General features: G+C 40.1%; 1 protein-coding gene across 4 annotated transcripts in view; it reads left to right on the forward strand.

Annotated features, from left to right (window-relative positions):
• The window catches only part of SUDS3 (SDS3 homolog, SIN3A corepressor complex component), a 253181-nt gene extending 233493 nt beyond the window's left edge, over positions 1-19688 (forward strand). For 2 of the 4 annotated variants that reach the window (XM_049805551.1, XM_049805549.1), the window contains exons 7-12: positions 479-574; positions 2523-2584; positions 3526-3547; positions 4279-4384; positions 8581-8665; positions 12073-17079. In XM_049805551.1, the coding sequence (XP_049661508.1) occupies positions 479-574; positions 2523-2584; positions 3526-3547; positions 4279-4384; positions 8581-8665; positions 12073-12171 (470 nt within the window). In that variant the 3' untranslated portion in view covers positions 12172-17079. Of the gene's footprint in view, positions 1-478; positions 575-2522; positions 2585-3525; positions 3548-4278; positions 4385-8580; positions 8666-12072; positions 17082-17105; positions 17262-19484 lie in introns of those variants that run through there. The other 2 variants (XR_007506699.1, XM_049805550.1) reach the window with 2 other exon arrangements.
• The last annotated feature ends 3812 nt before the right edge of the window (positions 19689-23500 follow it).

A 23500-nucleotide genomic window follows, 5' to 3' on the forward strand; every position in this document is an offset into this window, starting at 1 on the left:
GCTTAAAGACAAGAAAAAGAGCAATTGATTTGTAGCTGATGCTTTACGTGCTATTAACTGTCCAAGTTTTGCTAGCAAAGAACTCCATGAACTTTTCCTCTTAAATGATCTGTTCTAAAGCAGATAGCATTAGCATTAAAGAAATTTGCCCTGAATCCTTGTAGCCTCATTGTACTTGTTATCTGTATCTGAAGCAGCTGTAAAATGCCTCCAAACCAACTGTGCCACTTCCAGCCAGTGAAAGCTGTAACCATGGCATTACAACGCTGTTGCTGAACAGTGACCTGGTGAGAAAGAGAACTTGTGTTCACTGTCAGCAGTTTCAGCTTGGATGCTGGAAGCCACCACAAAAAAAAAAATATCCAATTTTCTGTATGAAAGAGGAAAGATTATTTTCCTTGTCCCTTGTGTAGAAAGCTGCTGCTTCTTATACCTTTCCCTCTGGTCTTATCAGCTCTCCAACTTCATTACTCTACAGATTCAATGGAAGTGAAGCCTATTATGACAAGAAAACTGAGGCGACGACCGAATGATCCAGTTCCTATCCCAGACAAGAGGAGGAAACCTGCCCCTGATATCCTTTTACAAAGTCATTGGAGGGCTATTATATTTGAAGCCAGCATGCTACCTGCATCTATGTTGTTTTGTACAGGAAGGAAAATGAAATTAGGTGCTAGGATCAGACTTTAATCTAGGAAATACTGAAGCACAATTTGTCACGTATATAATGTGCGATAAACTAATGTAACACAACCAGTCTTTGGAGATACTTCACGACACTGTGAAGTTTATTTGATTTATTTTTTTTGTCAGTGAGAACAGTTTGAGTTCTTCAGCCAATTTTTTTCACAAAGGAAAAGCTTTAAAAGAACTTTATATATAAATGCTGAGGTAATTGATTCCATAGATAGTAAATGGCTTTTTACATGAGCCAAAGCTTTTCTCACTTCAAGATGTGACAAAACATTTGCCAGAAAGATCGTATTTGTCATATCAAGCTAGTTTTTCCACTTCTGATAAAGGCTTCAGATCTCTAATCCAGAGAGATACATAGCAAAAGCAAGGAGTGCTAGATTTGTTCTTTGAATAAAAGAAGATGAAAATCCATCTTCTTCTTATATATCACCAGAGAGAGAAAAACATGTATATGTAATCCTTCTCTTCTGCCTTGTTGCATGTTTCTTATAATTAAAATGTTTCTTGGCTTCTGGAAATATGTTTTTAGCTCCTCTGTGATAAGCACTTCTATTTGTATATTAAATTCACCTGGAAAGGAAAGCAATGATATTTGCTTTGCAGAGGCTTATTATTAGATTCCAAACTTGTATGGCTTAAATCAGATTAAAAAAACTTATCTTATGACTTCTGAGTGACTCACGTTTTCTGAAGGTAATATCAAACCTTGAACTTCTAGAGTTCATGCGGGATGGTCACAGGCATCTTCAGTTTTAATTAACCTCTTTCTGGTTGGAGATTCTGTTCACTCTTCCAGGAAAAAAATAATCTATTTATTAGTGCCTCTATCTCATCCAAAATAAATGAGTTTCATGGTGAACATGACCTACTAATTGAGCATGGTACGGCAGCCACAGTATGAAAGTCTATCTGCCTTTCCTCACTGGGGAGAGGATTAAAGTCCATCAGAGCCAAAATCCTTAAAATGCAGCCTAGCAATTGTTAACTTTAGTTTGCTACTTTGAATGCTTTTGACTTAAGAGCTGTTCTGAAGAAACACTGTAGATTAAGGCTCGAGGGAGGGTCCACTGCTTTGGGTATTGTTTTCCTTCTGTGTACTTAGGGGGGTTTTTGTGTGGAAGTGACAGAGGAGCAATAGGAAGGGGAAATGGGAAGATGCGATTGTGAAACTACACAAAATGACAGCGAAGCTCTAATAAGACTGTAGTACACTAACTTCTGTGTTCTGAGATTTTGGGTTTGTTTTCAGGTGAATGGTAGGCTCTTACTTATCCTCATCCACACAAAGGATGTGTTTTGTACCTCTGGCTTTATTTTCTGGTTCTCTCTTGAGGGTGGTTGGTTTTTTGTGGGGCTTTCCCCTCTTCTCTCTATGTCTCTGTTCCCACTTACTGAGTTGCAAAATAATGAGTTTCTTTTCCTAGGTTTGAGTGGGATTCGGCTTCCTTGTACAAAATCTGAAATGAGTCTGTTGTGTTTCAGCTCCCGGATTGTTCTCTACAGAAATGCAAGATGAAAAACACTAAAAACTCTTGTGCTTGATGCCTCCTTGAAGTAAATGTCAATGCACTAAAGGTTTTTCATTGACAGTTATGTCTGAATAAGTTAAAATGATTTTGCACTCTATTTGCTGCTAAATGTGAGGATCTGTGGAGATGGACTTATATTAATTCATATGACAAAAAAAGCTCAAGTATGACACTTATTAAAATCTTATGCAACTTTACAGAAACCTTTTGGCTTACGTTTAATCAAGTGAAATGTCATTGACCTTTAATTTTTAGCCTTGCTTGTCAAGAGCTTATGGGAACCTTAATTCTGGATACCTCAGCTAAATTATTTGTTGACTGATGAGCAAATAATGGAGGACCTGAGAACACTGAATAAGGTAGGGATTATTGCTTGATTTGTATTTCTTTGTTTTAAAGAGAAAGTTAATGCTTCCCCCTGAAGAGAAGAGCTCTCTTTTTGTTGTTTTTGTTTTATATTCCTTTTTGAGATGTGGGACTATTTCATCCCAGTAGGCTTTCTGAAGTAACACAATAAAAAATTTAGTAAGATGGTATCTCCTCCCGTTTATTTTAATAGGTTTAATTAACCTAATAAAAATGACTGTCATCTAAAAATGTTACCTTTTGTCTGAACCAAGTGATGAGCTATCTTAAGGAGTTTCTTCCTCCGCATGGCTGAGCAGATGTTAATATGTTTTTCTGTGAGGTCACAGGCTGCACTTGGTTTAGGCCTTAGTGTGGGGTGGGTTTTGTAGTTGTTTTGGTTTGGGTTGGTTTTTTTTTTTCCCCTCCCCACTGGTGCAATACTTCAGCAAACTGGATGGGGTGCAGTGTGCATGTTTATTGTTTTTTTTAGATTTGATTAAGGTATTGCTTTCTTGCTAAACCCTTTAAGGCTTATCTAATTTCTTATAATAGAAGCTGCTCATTAAGACATTTGAGGATGGTAGCAGAGCATGTTTTTTGTGCCAGCTGGTGAGGTGTGTCTAATGGTTTATCTCCTGTATTTTGTGTACCCTGGGAAATGTTGGCTCATGTTCAAAAATATAGTGTGTTAGACGGGTTTGGTTTTGACTTATTTTAGTGGATTACCTGAATGCTCTGAAGTTCAGTTTGTAGACCTTCTGTATCATCACACTGGTTATCTACACCTTTGGCTGTTTATAGCATGCTGTTCTGGTTGTGTTATGCCACTTAACAGTACATTTAAAAAAAGAAGCATTTAGAGTGTGGAAAGTAAGACTATCTGAAATTATTACTGCTGACTTCTATGGCTCATGTCAGGACTCTAACGCTTCTTTGCTCTCTTTCCATGTAGCTTAAATCACCCAAGAGACCAGGTGAGTTAACAGTTGCATTGGAACAGTCATGCTGTTTTGAACAGAGAATTGTATTGTAGACTGTTTGACTGTATAATTGCTGACTGTGTAATTTGGCTGTATAATTGTTTTGACTCTGTAATTGCTGTTCTTTGTGTACGTATTGTGGCGAATGGGTGCTGTGAGAAGTCTCTTCATCTGTTCTGAAGTTTGTCGGGGTTGGAAGGGAGGTATATGCATCTTTGGTGGCTGAAACATTTGGGCATGGGACTATCTGTAACTGTGTAAAGAGGTTTTTCCATTATATTCAGATGCATCTGGGCCGCTTGCCTGCTTGTCAGGTAGATGGAGGAATAGAGAACTCAGGGGTTTATGCCTTCAGCAATCTAGATGTGTCTGTACACTTTATATCAAGACAGAGTGGTACTAACTTGCCTAAGTAATTCTGATGTAATTTACTATGGATTAGAATTAAAACAAAATCAAGGACATACTGTCTATCACCTGCATATCAACATTTTTTCAGATAAATGTTATATTTCAATGAATACTATCATTTGTATATTCAAGGCAGAGGTTGAATTATTAGTCCCAATAGAGAATATTTTTCTGATGGAAAGTTGAGTTTGTAGCTTTCTGTGCTTATTATTTCTGCTTAATATGACCTTATTAATTGCAGTTCTGCAGTCAGATGTGCTACTGTGTGGTGGACACATGCTGGTCTTTAAACACAGTCTCTCTCCTGTTCTCAGCCTCGCCCTCCTCTCCTGAACACCTCCCAGCTACACCAGCAGAGTCTCCAGCACAGCGGTTTGAAGCCCGGATAGAAGATGGAAAACTCTACTATGATAAGAGATGGTAAGTCCTGGTAAATTTCTGTTTTAAGCAGTCTGAGTGTTGTGTAGTGAGGAGACAAAGACTGCAGAGAGAAATTTCTTTGAGAAAAAAATTTGAGGACAAAATGTTTTGGGGCAGATGTTGGCTGCTTCCTCCAAGGGCTAATCATTGCGACTTTGGTAAATCAGAAGTGATAATGGAGTGATTAGATTTCATAGACTTTCAGAAGTAACTACTGCCTCAAAAGGAGACTTAAATCTTTTCCATGGAGTCAGTGGTGCACACTGTGACACTTGAGAAATGTTTTTGTCAAACTAATGTTAAGTAAGAGAGCCACCAGCAGATGCAGTGTGATGTAGCTGTGAAGCCGGTCAGCTAGGATACAGATACTCTGTGATTGCAGGTACAGTAGTGTTGGCAGTATTCACAGTCCTCGCGTCCAGTTTTGTAGAGCGCTAACCCATTGTTCCACAAGGTGGCGGAAGCAATGTTGTTCGCTAGATGAGCAGAATGAAAAATGTTTCTAATAAATCCAAATAACCTTTAAAGATCAAACCCACACGGGAAAAGCAACTTCAGAATTGCTGATTGGATTTAGCTCTGTTAAGTTTTATGGGCATATAGCTGTGCAAGCCTCACAAAATACAAGAAAAATATTAAATTCTGCAGAGAAATCTTAGTAGATCTTAAACTAAATCCGTGAGACATGCAAAACTGGATAATCAAGGGGGCATTCTAGTACTCCTTGAGCAGAAAGCAATTTGCAAGTTGCATGCTTATTTGTAGCCTACTTCAGTGTTCTGCTGGCTCAAAATAACAAGTGACAAGGTTGTAATTTTATCACGGAAAATAATAGGTGTGAAGCTTGTTTTCTATGTGACAGCCATCTTGTATATGTATAGTTGGTCAGTTTTTCCTTCTGCTAGTCTTCTAACAGTGAAGTTTCATCAAGGGTTCAATGTACACAGCTCTGATAAAAGCTGCTGCCTGGAGCTTAAACTTCCTTGAAGCGTAAAGCAGACATGAACTGAACAGGTTGCTTATTTCACAAATTCATGAAGTTCTTTTTTTTGCTTTCATAATGTTTTTTATTGTGTAAAGTGACTATCCTCTGGGATACATTTGAATGAATAAACTGTTCTTCAGAATTTTTAAGCATGTGGGGTATTGAAAAGTGTTGCATAAGTAAAAAAAAAAACAAACCAACAAAACAAACAACAAAAAAACAGGAGGGAAGATGGAATCTGGAGTAATTGGTCAGTAAAGTTCCCCAGGCGCCCACCAAATTTAAACCTGGGAGAGCTTCAGTGAGCCCAGATGAATCTCTCAAAAGCACTAGCTCTCTCTGAAAGATATCTAGTTGGGACATAAAACACTAACAGATATTTTCATCTTGCTGAATTCAATTGTCATGGGGGCCTCACTGTCAGGTATTCCAGCTGTTGCCTTTCCTTGTTCTTATGCTGGTTTAAGATAAGTATTTTACATTTTTTGTCTGCAATAATCCCGCTTAGATTTTTTTGATTGATAGTAATAGTACTTGTGCAAAATAGCTGGTATTTTAAAATAATGAAGTCACTCTTGATAGTGGGAGGGTAATTTTTTCTAAGGTGTATTAAGCCTGTAGCTGCTGGCATGCACCAGAAATAATAAAACTAACAGCTCGGGAGGACTCTGTTTTTTGATGGCAGCCATGAAGCACCATTATCTCAAAATAGTGAATGTTTAGGGCTAGTAATGGACTCCCTAAGGTCTTGCAGAGACATTTCACGAACATGTCTCAAGTGGAGACTTTGTATAGGGAGTTTCAGATGGATGTGAAATTAGACTTAGTTTTTTATCCTCAGTCAATTTGCTCCATGCCCCCCATCAGATCCTAAAATACAGTTCACTGTAAAACAACCATCTTTTCACTTTTAGCTTTGTCTGCATACAATAATGCAGAGTGATTTCTTTCAATCTTCTGATGGAGATGCAGTTGAAAATCTTGGCCTTTCAGCAAAATATTTTGTAGCAGAAAGTGGAATTATTTCTGCTTGCCTCACTTGTCATTATTGTGGTATATTTTGCCTACTGCAAAAGCAAGTGTTGTTTGGCACTTTCCTTCTCTTGAAAGCCAACTTAAATTCCATTGCATTTTTCATCTGAATTATTTTCTTCAGTTCTACCCCTCTGTTCCCCTGTGGGTATATAAACTCAGCAAAAGGCTGAGACATGAATGTGTAACTGAGATGTACCAGGCTACTGTGCCTTCAGCTGACCTGTCTCTCTGCGTGCATGGAGCATGAGACAGCTGAGACAACTCTTCAGTGAAAAAGTGCTGAACTAACTTGTTAGCTTGCCTTTTCTGTGCAGAGTTAACACAAATTTACTGGTGGACAGTAACTTGTGATGTGAAATCCAGGGGCTGAAGCTAGCTTCATGTCATTAGCTTTGGAATTCACTGATAATCAAAAATTGGAAGGAACAGCTTTGAGTGGAAAAATTATTTCACTATCCGTGAAGGCACAGATATCACTTGAGAGTTGTCGTTTGTAGTGGTATCTTCTGCACACGAAAGCTTGTGCACTGGTTGTATCAAGATCATCAATTCTCCTTGCTTAATCAGTCACAGCATGGCATGGTAGGACACTACTGGACTGAGATTTTTACGTTTATCTTAGTGAGGTCTGGTTTATAGTAGCTTATACTGTTTCTTTATATCAATTAGTGATAGTCTGGGTTCAGTAAGCTGAGATTTTTGGCTCAGATCATTGCTGCTATTGCATTGCCCTGGAACCCACTGACATCCTTTCTGTTAAAATGAGGGAGAAGGAATAGTGGTTGGGCAGAAGTGTCTAAAAGTTGCAGGATTTGGGGTTGTTTGTTTTTTGGTTTTTTTAATTTTTTTTTTATACCTTGCCCAGGCCACTGGTAATTAGTACGTTTGGAAGCTAAAAGCTGATGCTATTATTCTTGTTACTGGCAAGCAGTGTGAAAATTCCGAGTACATGAGCCAGTAGGAAGAGACTGTGGAATAATCTATTGGAAGACTTCCATTTTTACAGTGTGGTTATCGTAGAAATAACTGTAAAGATTATGCAAGTCTATGCATTTTGACAAATGCCTGTCATCCAATCAGACTGCAGGGAGTTGCATACTGAATAGTTACCGAGGGAATCTGTGCACAGTGATTCTGCAGCTTGGATTGCCCAGTTGTATATCAAGCACATCATGGTTAAGGTAAAGGTGGAAATACAGTTATGCTTTTATAACTATAAAGCATTTTGGTGCTCTCTTGATTAAGATGACTTACAAATAATCTGTTTCAGTATAATTAGTTCTGCCTATGGAACTCTCCTAGACAGAATACACAGAAACTGGCAAGTTTTGGCTAGCACACTTTGCAGCATGTACCAGAAATATGGTCTGTGAAGAAGGCAAGACCATGAAATCAAGAATTCAGAGTTAGGAATTTTGAAGTTTTTACTTTGTTTTATACAAAATGCACTAAGAAAAATATATAGCATGACTAAAATACGATCTAAAAGGGGAAAAAATGGAAATGCTTAGACACAGCCTCCTTATGGCAGGTATATACAGCTTCTTACGGAGTCAGTTACCTATCACTTACCATTTTGTGTATTATTTCACAAAATAAGGCGGTATTAGAAATTTGAGGTCTCTGTTTAAACACTGACTGCACTGATTGAGTACAATTCTCTACTTTTTTGTTGTTGGTGGTGCACTAATAATTTTGTATTGGGGAATGTGAATAATCTGCGTATCTGTGATTTGCTCTGTCATATTTTATCAGGCATAATATGGAGTTGCCTTCTAAAATCCATCCTGTGTCTGAAATGTGAAAGGCTAGTTTGATTAACTCTTGAAACACAGGTTTATTGTCAGTGTTCTCCTGTCTTGTAGCTTGGTGCTCTGCTGCTCCCTCTTGCAGATGTGAAATCTGTTTTCAGTAATCTGCATATAGAATTGAGAGCTTCACGCACTTCGAAGTATCATTTAAATGCAAAGTGTGTGTGTGTGTGTAGAATCAGACCACCCGCTATGTTGTGAAGGTGGGGAAAGTTGTGTGGAAAAACAGACTTCATATTTACTCTATCCAAATGCTTGTAGAATCCTAGCTTTTATCAATCTTACTACTGTTCTTTTTCTCAGTCTTTGGACAGCTAATGGTTTCATGTGTTTCCTTTTTTTTTTTTATTTTTTTATTTTTGCAGGTACCACAAGAGCCAGGCTATTTACCTGGAGTCTAAAGAGAACACTAAGATCAGCTGTGTGATCAGTTCTGTGGGTGCCAATGAGGTAGTGGGCTCCTTTTTTTTCATGGGGGTGGGGAAAGCTGTGGGTCAGCATAGGCAGGTAGATGGCTGTCTAGTAAGGACTAAGAGAAAATCAGTATTACTTTTGGAAAAGATGTAGTTGTCTGGTGTCTAAAGAAGCTTAATCCAAGATAAAACTGAGTTGAGAGATCTCTTCTTGAGATGGGAAGAGATGTGCTCCATTTCTAAAGAATGATCCTACATTTTGCAAGCAGTAGTTTGGCAGGCAGGAAGAATGGGGGGAACTGACATGTTGCATCTCACTGGCACTACATTCATAAGTTCCATTTCTGTTGAAATATTTCAAGAACATACTTGCAGGTGTTATTAATGCAAAATTAAAAAAAAATAAAATATCCTATTGGGAATCTAGAAGAGGATGAGGAAAAATTTTGTCACCAAATTTAGTTGTTAGAAGGGGAGAAAATTCTTCCTGCTAACCTGAGTACATGGGAGGTAAGCTGGCAACATTCATCACCTACTTGGAAGACAGGGCAGGTGAGTCATTTGTCTGAGACAGTTTCTGTGTGGCTAATGATTAAGGCTTAGAGAAGCAGGTGAAGAGAGGTGCATGCCTGAGATGGATGTGAATCTTGCTGCAAAATAAGCTTAGTGCTTGAGCAGTGCACCAGTTGGGCAAAGGGAGCAGTTTATTTTTTGCTTGCAGATTCCAGACACTTCAAGGAAAGAAGATAGGCTTAAATGCACTTCTCTTCAATCAGCCAATAAAGAAACTTTAATTTGGTTTTGCAGCTAAGGGAAAATATTTTATTTTCAACAAAATGAGTTGCATATGGGATATGCTTTGTATCACAACTGTTCCCCTTGCAATAACAGTTGTTACGCTCAACGGTTGGCTATTTAGATAAAGTAGGAGTAGCTTGCTAACGGATGTGTTGAAAACATAGTACTGCTAATTTGATTAAAGTTATTACTGTTAACTTGTAACATTAAAACTCAATCTTTTGGGAGCATCTTACCTGAAACCTGAAGGAAATGCCATCTGTTAATTATTATTGCATGAATTCCACTTTGAAGTGAGGCAGTAGGTTTAGTTTTGATTTTGTGGGGTGTTTTTTGAGAGAGGCTGAGGAGGAGGCATGGCTCTTGGTTGCCCTGTGGTGGTTCATTGCAACAGTATGAAAACAAGGGAGATAAATACTTAACAGAATACTGAAATGAGCTGTTCTCTTAGGAGTACAATGTCCCTATCTCAGATTTCATCACACATTCAGAAGTAGGGTTGCCAAGCTATGATCTTATTGGTTCCTGCTTGAATTTAGGAGGCAGACCTAGATTTGGGGTCTCTAATTGTAGACTGGAGTCAAAAGTTGATAGCATTTCTAAAGGAAGTCAAGTTATTCAAAGGAACTTTATGAAAAATATTTGTACAGAGTGTCTCCCAGCATTTCTATTAATGCTTAATGTGAAAAGACTTAATGGAGAAACATCAGAGATATGGCATATAGTTGCCTTCTTGTGGCTGGGAAAAGGAAGTAGTTAACAGTGTATCAGAGGCATCTTTGTTCATATGAATGTCTAAATCAGTTTTCTTAAACCGGATTTGATTTTTGTAATTGGCTGTGGGCCTCGCCAACACAGAGTCTGAGCTATGACAATCCCCTTTAAAAAAAAACAAACCAAAAATATCTTCCCAGGCCCAAATTCTTTAAAACTTGGTGATGTGTTTAGATCTAAACAGAATAAATTTCTGTTACTTTAGATGTGATTTCCTTGGAAACTGTGAATCAAATACTGTATTGGTGGAAATCATTGGCCAAACACGTGGAACCAATTCAATCATTTGCCTTTTGACAACAAAAAACTCTTCAGTACATGCAAGAAAGTTAGGGTTTGGGGTTATTTTTTTTATTCCCATGAGTTTATTCAGCAGTCTCGGTTTGGAAGTTGAAAAAAGGAGGAAGCTTATTTTCCTTTTATAGTCTAGGAATAAAAGAAATTCAGAGATGGATTTGGTTGTTTCTATTCACCATCTCCTTCAGTTCTTTAGAATTAATAGATGCTATTTTCTGTTTGCAAAATACATTGTATGTCTAAAACATCAGTTTTAAGTTCAGAATGTGTCTTGATGCTTTTATTTTTCTGAACGCTGTGGCGCATTTTAGTGTTAATAAGTAATTTTGCTGTTGTAGTCACTTAGAATTTTAATTTTCTTCCAAATGGAACTTAAAAAAGTGGTTGACTTTAGCAAAACTAATATACCATTCCATCATATTGTGATAGAATGTAAAACTGTACATGTTTATTGTTCTGTACAGTTGCTCAGAGTTTGTAGATTTTTGAATTCTTTTGGTTAGTAAAACATACCAAATTCTTGGAAATGTTGCAGTAGAGAGATGATTATCAGTGAACACGGATTTTAATGTCTCTGGGGAAATAACTGAAGTACAAAATGCAGGCAAACATTAAATGTATTTCATATTGAAGGTTTCTGTTAGTGAAGTCAATTTATAATTAAAATAATAGAGTTAAATCAGTCTACTGTGCCAAGCCTATAGCTAATATGATACCTGGAAAAAAAAAAAAAGTTTTGGGTAAATCGCATGCCAGCACTAACTTTATAATCCTTTGCAGTAGGAAATATTGGACTTCTGTCCTAAAATACTCTAGTACTCAGAGCTGGATAACTCTTATTTTCCATGCATTTATTTCAATATGTTTAAATGTATTAGAATGATAAAATGCACAGGAGATTTGCTCAGATCTGATTTTTAAAGTACGGGTATTTGGATCTAAACTTCTTGAAAGTGATTTCAAAAATTCTGAGTGGCTGCCTCCATGGCAGCAATTTTTCCTTTGAAACATACTGTATATCTACAAGTTATGTGAATTCTTCCATGCAGGTGTTTAAAAAAGAGGCCCTTTTATCTTCACATACAATTTATTTAATACATTGTGAGAAATGCTTCATTGAACAAAATCAGAATAAGCTTTTCATTTGACTAATAGTTACTTGTCTGGGCAAATCCCAGGGTAGATAATTTTATGATCTGTGGATCTAGAGAGACTTATTCTTGATTAGGTAAAGCTTAATGCCAGAGTTCTGTTGTGAATTGTAGCAGAAGGAAACTTGCTTTCCTGATGATGCTTGGAGAGAGTAATTTTTCTTGATGACTGTTTTGAGCAGGAAGTTAAGGTGGTAAAGTTAGAAACTTTACTTTATTTTCTACTCAGGTTGCAAATGCCTAATGTGGGGAGGGAGAAGGGATTAAGCTAAATCATTTGTGTACCCTGAGTAACAGATGTTAAGATCTGACAATAAGAATACCTGGACTTACTTGTCTGTGTATTGCTTACTGTGGGTTTTCCTTTCTTCTCCCCAATATATCTCCCTGCCCCCTCTTTTTTTTTTTTTTTTCTTTCATGCAGATCTGGGTGAGGAAAACCAGTGACAGCACAAAGATGAGAATCTATCTGGGACAGCTGCAGCGAGGTGTTTTTGTGATTCGTCGACGATCAGCTGCATGACTGTATGCTCTTCCTTGGTCTTTTTTTTTTTTTCTTCTTTTTTTAAACTGATAGTCAAACCTCTAACGGGGAGCGGCAGTCTGTTCACTCATGTTAGCAGCAGAGAACACTGTCATGACCTCTTACAAGACAGTTTGTGGCTGGCCACATAATCCCCAGTAGTCCTTAAATCTTTAGTGATACCCAAGCACTGCCCTGGACTATTTCTGGATTTTGCATCAAGCTTCTGTATGCTTTCTTTATATTTTGGGTGACTATTTAAGAAGACTTTGCATCATACTTTTTTCATCATGGTTTCATGGTGCATAGATGGGACTCGTATGTTGAAAACTGCGTAACATTTATGTTTTGAATCAGACCAATGGAAGAAGCTTTGCTTGTCAAGACCTGAGGTTATTCGTTCTTTCTGGTTTTGTTTTCTTGCAAGGCTTGGGATGTTGGGCAAAAGGAGATTAATCTTGCCAGCTTTCAGCTGCAGCTGAGAGATGCATCTGTAATACCTGGTTTTTGACATCAGCTTTATTGGATGAACTGTTTAAAGACTTGAGCACTGAGGCTTTTTTAGGAAAGTGTGAACAGCTTAGAAACTGCTGAAAATCCAGTTGATTTTAATGTAGTTAAGCAGTCACATGTGGTTAATCAGAAGCTTCCATTTCTCTTCACATTAAAAAACCCTTCAATGAACAAGCAAAGAGTATATCTATTTGCTGAAGTAGTTTCCTGAAATAGGCGGAAGAGTATAAACCAAAGGATGGATTAACTGGACTTTGCAGGTAGAGAGACTATATGAACTATATATATGAGTATAACCACTCATATGTGTAGACACATGAAAGGTAAATTTCATTTTCTTTACTGATGCTTAGAGTAAAAGGTCATGCTGGAATCCTGCTGACAGAAGATACTGGATCTGTTGTATCTTCCAAAGAAGCCTGGTACAGAGTAGAAAGCAGCATTGACGTGCTTTTAGTGTATAGCTGAAACCTTCATTCCCTAAAATGTCATTCAAAGGTTTCCCTTTGTAGGGTATTTTAATTAATGGAGATAACACTGGGTTTCTACACTTGCCTTCCAGTAGCACAAGTGAAAATGCTTAAGTGATGATATTAATGTACTCCTTTCCAAGATGTTTAAAGATCTGACTCTGGCATTCCTTTACTGTTCCCACTCTTCTGCTGATGGCTGAAACCACCAATACCATGTGCGACTGCATTGGCACGAACTACACAGTGCACTGGCAATGCTGTCAGATCTTTGCCTTCTGTGCAAAAGAACTTTGTGCTCCTTTTGATTACTGGACAAGAAATTGTAATTTCTGCCTTTATCAGTATGTGTCACTTTGAGGCATCTTTTGGTTTTGCTTTTGAACTGCTTTCTTGTTCAGCATCAGTCTAGCCTTTCTTTCATATCTGGATAAATGGAGTATTTTAAATGACTGTTTCCATTTCTTTTACTTACTGCAGTTGGGTGGCAGTCACATCCCAATAACTGATGTATGTATGTGGATCTGGAGTGGAGTGTTATGGCTGAGTTTCTGATGTGTTGCCTTTGTGGCTGAGAGACCTATTTTTACTGTGTTTAGAGTTTCAACTGGATCTGGAGCCTTGGTGAGGAAAGGAGAGGGTGTTTGTTTCCCACCCCTTGAAAATGTGCCATCTTTGCTGCAGTGTTAGTCAGGTGGAAAGCAGCAGGCTGTATTTTGTCAAGTTAACAGCATACTTAATATAACTTAGCATTCTCTGCACGTGTGACGGGTTTTTAATAAGGTGATGATGTACCAAGCAGGATTTGTCGCTGAGCCTTAAAATGAACATCGTAGTTCTTATAATAAAAAGTGCTGAGTAAATAGCAGGATTTATTTCCTACCTATATCGTTTTATCAATATAAATGTTTGTGGAAATAGGTGGAAACTTTGGTTCAGTTTTGGGGAGATAGCTTGCCAACCTGCTAACAGCAGGTGATCTCTCTGCTGCTGTGATGTTACCTGTTTTGGGGTAACTTTAAAGGCATTGGTAGAAGTGTGGAAGTGCAGCAGCTCTCTTAGAGCCAGGCCTGGTATAGGTGCACATTGTGTAAGCTTAATTTTATAGCTTTGATTCCACATCTTAATCACAACCACCAACATCTGCTCACCATCCCTGTTCCTTGGCAGAAGGGGGGAAAGAATAGCTGCTCTTGCAGCCAAAAGACTGTCTTCCCATGGGCTGTGGTCTTAAATTGCAGGGGTTAGGGAGGGTGTTGGGGGGGGTGATGGGATGGGACACACGCTTCTAGTTCGCAGCCTACTCAGAATTTGAAGAGTCTTCTGGAAGCGGATACCTGTGGGACTGTTGCACCATTTCCCTCTTCTGTAACCCCCCCCTGTGGACACTGCTGTGCTGAAAAGGTTACTGTTATCATAAGGAGTCATCTTGTGTTGGTGCAGGTAATCAAGGAGCGTAGCCTTGGACTGCAAGTTCTAGTGGTGAAAAACAAACTAAGAATGAGGACAGGGAGCAGTCAGGGTGGGAAGGAAGAAATTTAAGTGTACTGTTGTATTGACCGGGGAGATGGATTACATAAACTGATACTGATTCAGGGCAGTGCTTCAGCAGGGAAGTTGCCAAAACTCAATCTCAGACTCCTACTCTACTCTTTCACGACAATCTTGGATCTTCAAGAAGCATGTGTGAGGTTTGTACGACTTCCTTCTGTCAGAGTTCCTTGCCCAGTGCTCCTGGATCAACCTGTGAACTGTAGTTTCTGCTTTTGACAGTCCCGAGTGTGGGCTTGTAGCCCTATGTGCTCAAATTTAACTACTACACTGAAGGTATTTTCTTTTAAGGCTGCTTCATCCTTAGTTTCTTAATTTAATGAAATGAAAGTCTTTCTTGCCTTAGTTGATCACCATAAAATGTAGATTTATCTCCTCTAACAAAGTACATGAATATTGTATCCTGTTTTCTCAAGCAGCTCTTCTGTAATGGCCTGTGCCATTTACAAGGCTGGAAATGATAAAAATGCAGTGCCTTGTTGTGCACTCAGGGAAGCAGTACATTTTTTAATCCTAGAAGGATGCTCAAAATGTGTTATGGTGAGGATGACGCATGTGGAGATCAAGAGTATAGACATCAGCTGTAGAAATGAAGATTTCCTGCCACTGGTTGGAAAAATGGAGACAAGTTACTCAAGGAGATGGACAAGGTCTTGCTTAAATTCTAAGAGAAAATTGGCTTTTCTGTCTGCTATTTGCCTGTCTAACATCAGTCTCTTGGAAGAATTCAAACCCTCAGTGAACAGAAATGGCTTTGCTACAGGTATGAAAAGATTTAATCCTCATGAACAGCATTTAAAATAAATTTAAGAAATGGTTTGAACTCCCAGTTATAGTAATTTTAAAGAAAGGTGAACATTCTGCCAAAAGTAGACTTTTATTGAGGGTTAAATTGTAGTTGGCTGTTAACTTGTATTAAGCATTTTTTTTCATTGGCTTGAGAAACGGGCTGTGATGTTGGTCAAGTGCAAAATGAAAAAGATTCTTCCCCTGCACCCCTCCCCGCCATTAGATGTTGAAATGGACAGGAAGCCAGATCAGTGAACCAACTTCCAGTGGCTTTTTGACATCATACTCACTGAAAGGTTTCAAAAGAGGCTTTTTCCTAGAATGAATGCTAATAAAATAAATTGTCTTTTTTTAGCTCATGTGCTTTGTCTGGAATTTTGTAGAGACAAAGTAATTTAACAACAGAAGTCTTGATTGTTAGTAATTTCTTGTACATTCCCAGGCCACTTATGAAAATAAAGCCTAAAAGAGCAAGAAATTGCTGTGACCTTTGTGAATAACTGAGGTCCTTCCTCCTTCAGAAAGAGAAAATTTAACACACATTTTGGGTTCTTGTTCCACAGAAGTAAACGGCAAATGTCAAATGATTAAGAAAATCTGAATGGGTATTTAAGGTTTGCTGTTAATCAGTTTTAGTTTGTCCAATTCTAAAAAATCTGTTAAACTGTTTAGAAAACAAAAGAATGATTATTTCCATTTTTCTGTGATTTATTGAAAACCCATTATCACTGGAACTTCACATTTCATTCAGTAAAAGAATTCCACTATTCTAATGCTGTGCTGAATTTGGGAAACACCTTTAACACTTATCAGTAGCTCGAATTTGGGATGCCCAAGTATATCTCATAATATACAGTGGAGTCAATGCTGGTATTTAGAGTCTTCCTTTTTATGCATGAGTGCTTTTCTCTGAAATATTCTTGATTTCAGTTTAGTTAATGAATGTGCGTAAAGAACAGTTTGGATTTATATTACTTCACCGACAGCCAAAAAAACACCACAAAAGGTTTTGGGGGTTTTTTTTCCCCCCTCTGATCAGATGTTAAGGAATAGGGGCAGGGAAGAGTGGCTCAGAAACCTTGTCCCCTGGGACCAAAGTTTAAATAACATTTAGGTGACAAAAGACATAAATGTAAAATATTTTCAATGGTGTATATATAAGCAGGATGGGTGTCTAAACTTCCTTCACATAAATGAGACACTGAACAGCAATACAGGAAGAGTTACTTCATCCTTTGGTTCTAAAATAGCAATGCTTTGAGCAAAACCAGTAATTTTTAGGGTTTTGGAACCAAGAGATCCAAGCCCCTAAAAACAGCTACTGATTTATTTAATCAGTCTTAAATTTGAAATCTATCAGTTGTCCCATATGCCTAAGGTAGCTTTGTCATTTTTCATTTAGTTCTAATTTGCATCCACGTTTTCTGCCCCAAATCTTTTCATTTCACTTTATTAATGTTCCTTTATTTTTGAGTGAGGATTCTTTTGACAGTGATGATTGCCTGCAGATCTCTGCTATTTGAGTGACTGTCCCAGTTAATGAAAGCTAATGATCTTTAATGAAAATAAAACAAACGCACATCAATGTTAAAATCGGTGTCTTAAATCAAGGTTTCTGCTTGGTGGTTTAAATCCTGTTTGGAATTGGTGACTGAAAGGTGTCAAAGTGAACAGATTGATTGCACTGACTGAGCATGGGTTTGGAGAGTGGTTGGCTCAGGACACATGGACGTAGCTCCATGTCTGCTTGCTTCATAAAATTAAAAGGTAGGTGGAGGTTTTTGTGGTTTTTTTCTTTCTTTTTTTTTTTTTTTTCAGGGAGGTAGTGGATGTCTGACAAACAATTGATTTCTGTTGAAACAAATAGTTGAAGGTAGCTGCTGATCATGTCAGCATACTGAAGAATTATTCATTTGGGGGAAGAAATATCCTTTTGCCCATGAACTAGACTTTAGTAATGGTAAGTAACAGTCACATGAACGTTTTTTTTCTAATGTGATTAGGAAGCAATGTTCCAAACCTCGTACATCATGAGGCATCAGGTAATGGGGAAAACTCTGAATACTAATGATACTAAATCACATAACATAGTTGCACAAAATTAATATAAACACGCAAGGCAAATATTCTAATAAGGATTTCTGTGGTATTAAAAAAATCTCATCCATTGAAATTGGGAATTGCTAAACCCCTTGGTTTAAGACTGTCCTGAAGACCATAAGACATGGCAAAAGAGTTTCACGTGTAACTTGGGACCCAGGGATGCATGCTCTGGGATAGTATTTCAGCACTGAAGTATTGGTTACGTCTCATTTTGTACCAAGTATGAAGTTCTGCGGTTCAGGAAAGAGAAATAATGTGGCGAAGCTGGCAGGACAGTTGCGAGCCCTGGCTGAGGCTATCGGTCTTGTTCACCCCAATAGAATTCAAAACTATTGATTTGTTTCCTCTTTCATTGAAATAACAATTTTGAGGAGAGCTTTGAAAGTCTGGGCAAAACACATAAGTAAAGTGTCTGTCCTCTGGTCTCTGCCTGAAGATGGAAAAACGTCATCCCAAGGAAGGGACAACTGGCCGGCAATCCAATGAGTGGCTCTGCCGCAGCAAGGCTTTGCTTGCTGAGGATTTCATCCATACGACGAGATAGAGGTGTTTGCTTGTGGAGATGAGTATTTGGCAGATGTTGTGGGATGCAGAGCTGCGGTGTTGGTGCTTTCTTCCCTGGACCGCTGCTGTGGTGTGTCTGGGCAAGGGAGGTCCAGCTTGTGGGAAGACCGATGGGCGAGCAGTTCTTGGAGGGGATGGCTGGGATTAGTGTAGGGAGGAGTTTCTAGACCATTTAGCCAAGGTTTGGCACCTCTCTGTTCCAAGTCTGGCTTTCTCAAAAAAGTCTAAGGGTTTAAATTGGTCTGAAGTACTTTGAGAGCCAAAAGGAGCGTGAAGGATTCAGCAGCACGTGTTCTGGACTGCCTTGTCGCAGTGTCTTCTGCATGTGCCCGACCTCTGCTACCCAAGTGCTAAAGACCTTAGGGAACGTATCAACAATTACTTTGTAGTGGATGTGAACAACCTTAAATACTGGCTGTAGCCTTCACAAGGCATGCCAGTTCCTGTTTACTGTTTGATGTAACTAAAGGTATTAATCTGCAAGACCTCTGAGCTTTTTTTTTTTTTGAGGGTTTTTCCCTTTCCATCAGGGTGCCTGAGAGGTATTCCATCTCGATTACGCCTGAGTTCTTTGTTGTATCTGTCATATTCCTGGGCTGAATGACAGAGCGGTAAGGTGCTTCTGATGGGTGCGTTTCCCACCTGTGTAACGGGGATCTAATTAATGGATACAGCCAGTCAACTGCACAGAGGCACAAGCCCAGAAGAGGCAGTTGTCTTCTCGCTCTTTCAGCCAACTGATTGTGCCTTGTTACAGCACCCTGTTTCAAAGTTGTTGCTGTATATTAAATTTTGAGGCGTTGCTACATTTTTCTTTTTTTTTTTCCTGTTAATTTATTATAGCGAGCATTTTCACTGCTTCTCCATCTTTTTATTGATAAATACCTTGATGAACTAGTGCGGTGTCTCAGATGAAGAACGTGGTGTGTGTGGCCAGGTGGGTTCTGCGTACTTGGTTTATCACTGGGGATTGCAGGATGTGATCCCTCGGACCAAGGAGGTCTGCTGGTCCTGTGACCTCATCAGGTGCTTGTGCCTTGCTACAGTATTCTCCAACAGAATCGCAAAAATGCAGTTATTGCTTATCTGAAAGTGCTTGCTTAACTCACCCCGCTTCCCCCGAGTAGTTTTTTAGTGAGCAGGTTTGTCTCTTGAATGCCTGCCGATGCCCCTCCTGTAGCGGGGTGCGGTGAAGGTTGGTGAGGGTGATTTGTGCCCCCCTGGTTGCTCGCTGGGTGCTCAACCCAGCCGTCATCATCAGAGCATGCGGAAAGCCTCGCTTTTCTTCCAAGACGGGGGTTGTTACCTTCTGTGTTTTTTCAGGATGAGCTGCCCTCTCTGGCTCCTGACGAGGCTCTTGAGGTGCCGCTTAGCGCTGGAGCTAAATGCCCGAGTCTTCTGGGACGTTATTACAAAGGAAACGAAACGCTACAGCATGGTGTCAGTGCCGCTCCTGCGCTATTAAATGGTTTAATGAGCCGCTTAAATTGTTTTGGGGAAGACCTCTGTCTCCTGCATGACCTTATTGTCCCTGTTTACTGTCTCGTTACGTGGCTGGGCTGACGGAGCGGTGGCGGCGCTGGAAGCGGAGCGGTGGCGGCGCTGGAAGCGGAGCAGCCTGTTGTGAGCACCGGCACGGTGGTCTTTCCCTTCCCGAGGGGAAAGCTGAAGGCTGCGGCTCGGCCGCGTGGTGCCTGCACGTGACGGTGGGCGTTTTGGAGGCAGAAGGCTCCTCGGGCCCCGTGGCGGCGTGGAGGCAAGTATCCACGAAGCTGTTTGCATTAGGGAAAAGGGTTTCTTTTGCTCGATCGATGGAGTTGATTAGCGCTGAGATCTTGCGTTCTCCCGCAGGGCTCTCAATCTGCACCTCGCTCAGGTGAACCTGCGTTTTTCATTCTCCTCACCCCATGTACTTTGCTCACCCTGCTGCCATCCGCTCGCATTTCCAATTTCACACCAACGTGCTCCTGATGTATTTATAAATGAACTCTCTTATGTCAATCCACTAAAAAGCAACCAAATATGTTCTAGAGAAGTATTTTTCTCCTCCTTCTCCTGTTGTCCCCTGTTGCTGCGGCAATCTTGACTGCTGCTGAGCAGAACGGGTGGGAGAAGCCAACGTCAGTGCAAGAGCATCCTGCTTTCCCACATGGTCAGTGCTGTGAAGGGCATCCAGTGCCTGCTGCTGCCTGTCTTGGCAGTGATTTTACCCCTAGAGTGTTTTTGATATGCAAATCTCGAAGGTTTCTACAGAGAGAAGTAAATAAGAACGTACTTGATTGCTCAGTTGGGGAGGCTTGAGGAATAGGGGTGCAGCGATCTGCCAAAGACTGAGCACTGTGTCCGTTATTCAGCTAGAAATGCCCTTCTCTTTCCTTAACTTAGCTTATACTCGGGGCTTTAGGGCAACTTAATCTTCCTCAAGGTTTTGCTCTAGGGTTTCAGCTATGTCAGAACTTCATCTATACCTCTCCGCACATAAGCTCTTCTTCAGCATTACCCTCTTGTCTCTTCTCCATCCAGCTGGACAGGCTAAGGCTTAGTCCAGGACAGGTGACCAGAAGAATTCTGCATAATGAGTTACTGCTAATCAGCTACATTTGGTAGTTGACTGTGAGAGGCTGGTTGCGAATCTCAAGTAAAAATGTGTTAGCATAAACTATTGGAAGAGAACGTGTTTTCCTTTGCAGTAGGTGGAGAACATGGGGATGGTCTGTTAATCAGATCTGTCGGTGATCAGCTGACAGATGGCAAGTTGCTGGGGATAATTAATCATTTGCTCGTGCAGGATGTTGAGTATGGAATGACAGTGCCTGTGAAGATTCTACCAGAAGGGTTTTGTGTGAGAGAGCTCAGAGGGCCTGAGCTCCCTGGAAAGGAGGATCTCTCCCTCCAAGCTGGAACTCACTAGCTAGAGGCAATTAAGTTCATCTTGCTGGGGATGATGGGCTTTCTGCCTACAACCTTGGGCTTTCCCAGGGCATCATGGAGCTAAAGGCTTGCAAAAGCAAGGAAGAAAAGCTGGCTGACATCTGTGGGCTTTGATCTGCTGTGAAGGCTTTCTGCTTCCAGCTTGGGGAGAGGGGGAACGTATTTAAAAAAAAAAAAAAAAAAAAAAAAAAAAGCAAACACTTGTAGGTCTCGTCTGTTGGGATCACTGAAGTAAGGAGCAAGTCCCTCAATCGAATTTTCTCCCTAGGAAAGAATGAACCGCTGTGAATGAGCACCAGCCGAATGATGTGAATCCAATGGCCGGTGTCACCGAGGAGCTGAGCATCCTCTCTGGGTCTGCGCTGCCTGCAGGGCTGTCTGCTATTTTGAGAGAAGGAACCATGGCAAAGGTGGTGTTTGCAGGCAGCGCTCGCTCTCCCGGTGCACCTCAAGCTCTGGGGCTGAGGGCAGAGGTGAAGCAACCTCCGTGTCTTTTGTGTAATGCTTTTCTCTGTATCTGTTCTCAAAATCCTCCTTTCCAAAGGCAGCTGTCTCAGCAGGGAGGGTGAAGCACAAATAGAGACGGTGCTGGCTGGCTGAGGCTGATCGATGAGTGGAAACCCCTCCTTTCCTCTAGACTTTGAGGACTCCGTGTACAATTTAAAGTGGGGGGAGAAAAGGCATCTGTACCAAGGATTTGTCAGGCTTGTTCCTGGCAGATAAGTTGCTTTTATTGAGTGGTTTGACGTGCAATTCCATGCAGCATATAGATGTTTGTCTAATGTTTACTTAGAGGGAGAGATTTTCCAGCCATCCTAAAAATTAAACTTTGTGTAATGGTGCATTTGCTTGGGGAAAATGAGTGTGAAGGTGCTGTCAAAATGTCAGTCTTGTCTGGAACCAGGGTCCTGAAGAAGACAAGTGGCATTAGTGTGTTTGAGGATGTTTCATTTAGAAGTAATGAAGTCCTCAGCCTTTTGAGGACCCTGTTAATTGAACTGAAGAGGTACAAAGCCCAGAAGGGAGGTGCCGTTCGCAGCTGGGAAGGCAGAGACACTGGCAGAGGGAGAGGGTCAGAATAGGTTATTTCTACTGTAAAATGACATCAGAAGGATATGAAGAATTGTTCCGAAATTACATTCCTTAACCTGAATCATTTTAGGGAAGTCACTTTTATATGGTAAGACTAGGTGGTTTGCTTCTAGATGAGAAAAGGGCGTGGGTCTGAGTTTTAATTTCAAAGGTGTTCAAGGAAAGAAACACACCATCCTCTGCTCAGAATCATCATGCAGGTTTAAAGGACCACAGAAATGAATAATGAAAAAAAAAAGTCAGGAGGCTTCTTGCGGCTTCCAGATTTGTGAGGCTGCAAGTCAGCACACTGTCTCTCCTCTCTGAGAGAAACTCTTGCTGAGAAAATGCCTCCTTGCAGAACCTGAAACTGTGGTTCCTTTACACCATCCATATATATATATATTTATTTTTTTTTCTTCCCTTGCAGGGGCAGGGTATTTGAATGCAGATGTGTTTTCTGCATGAGACACTGGACATGGTGTTCCTCTTGATAACTTCATTTTGGTATTAAAGTAATTTTCCAGATAATGCTGTTTCTCTTCTGAAGGCTTCCAAGCTTTTACAACAGCAGAGTAATTATTCCATTTATGAGGAAATTGAGGCAGGGGACTGCGGTTGCCGCAGCCTGTGCTCAGCACTGCTGGCAGAAGCTTGTTGCTTGTCCCAACTTTCCAATAAGCAAATAAAACTACATCTGTTAATTGCCTTTCCTTTGCAAAATCCACTCATTTAATAAACACTAATGCCGAATTGTGTAACAACGGGCTAAGAGGGTGAGTCAATGTTGTTTGCGTTGAGGTTTGGCCTTGTAAATACAGATTGCTTGCTGGAGACCTGTTATTGGTGTCAGGGGTCCGTATAAATGGTGTTTACAGTTTGCTTTTCAGGGGGAGCTTTGTGTTGTAGGGATTTTTTTTTGGCCTTGGACCCCTTCTCTTCTGCCACAAGCTTAACAAGATCCTTTGTCATTCTCCAGGGAAGCTTTCAAACTCACCACTGTGGTTTTGAATTGGCTTTAAATAAAAGGTGTTGTGCTTCTCAAGTGCCCTGCCCAAGGGCTCTAGAGCACTCCACATGCAATCCAAACAGCCAGCAGACAAAGCCATTAAATGTGAAGTGCCTATGCGTGATTACCTGGCAGAAAGCTGTAGAAAAGTGTTTGCAGCCCGAGTCCCACAGGAATAGGCTTTGTCTGAAAAACCACCCTCAGCAGGTGATAACTCTGCTGGAAAAAGTCAAGGTAGGTCTTGTTGATTCATCAAGGTGGGTGGCTTAGTCTTTCGTTTCAGCGTAGAGCGAAAGAGGTAGGAACAAGCAGAAATGAGATTAGGGAG

The sequence above is a fragment of the Accipiter gentilis genome, chromosome 7, assembly GCF_929443795.1.
Source record: "Accipiter gentilis chromosome 7, bAccGen1.1, whole genome shotgun sequence".
Taxonomy (NCBI): Eukaryota; Metazoa; Chordata; class Aves; order Accipitriformes; family Accipitridae; genus Astur; species Astur gentilis.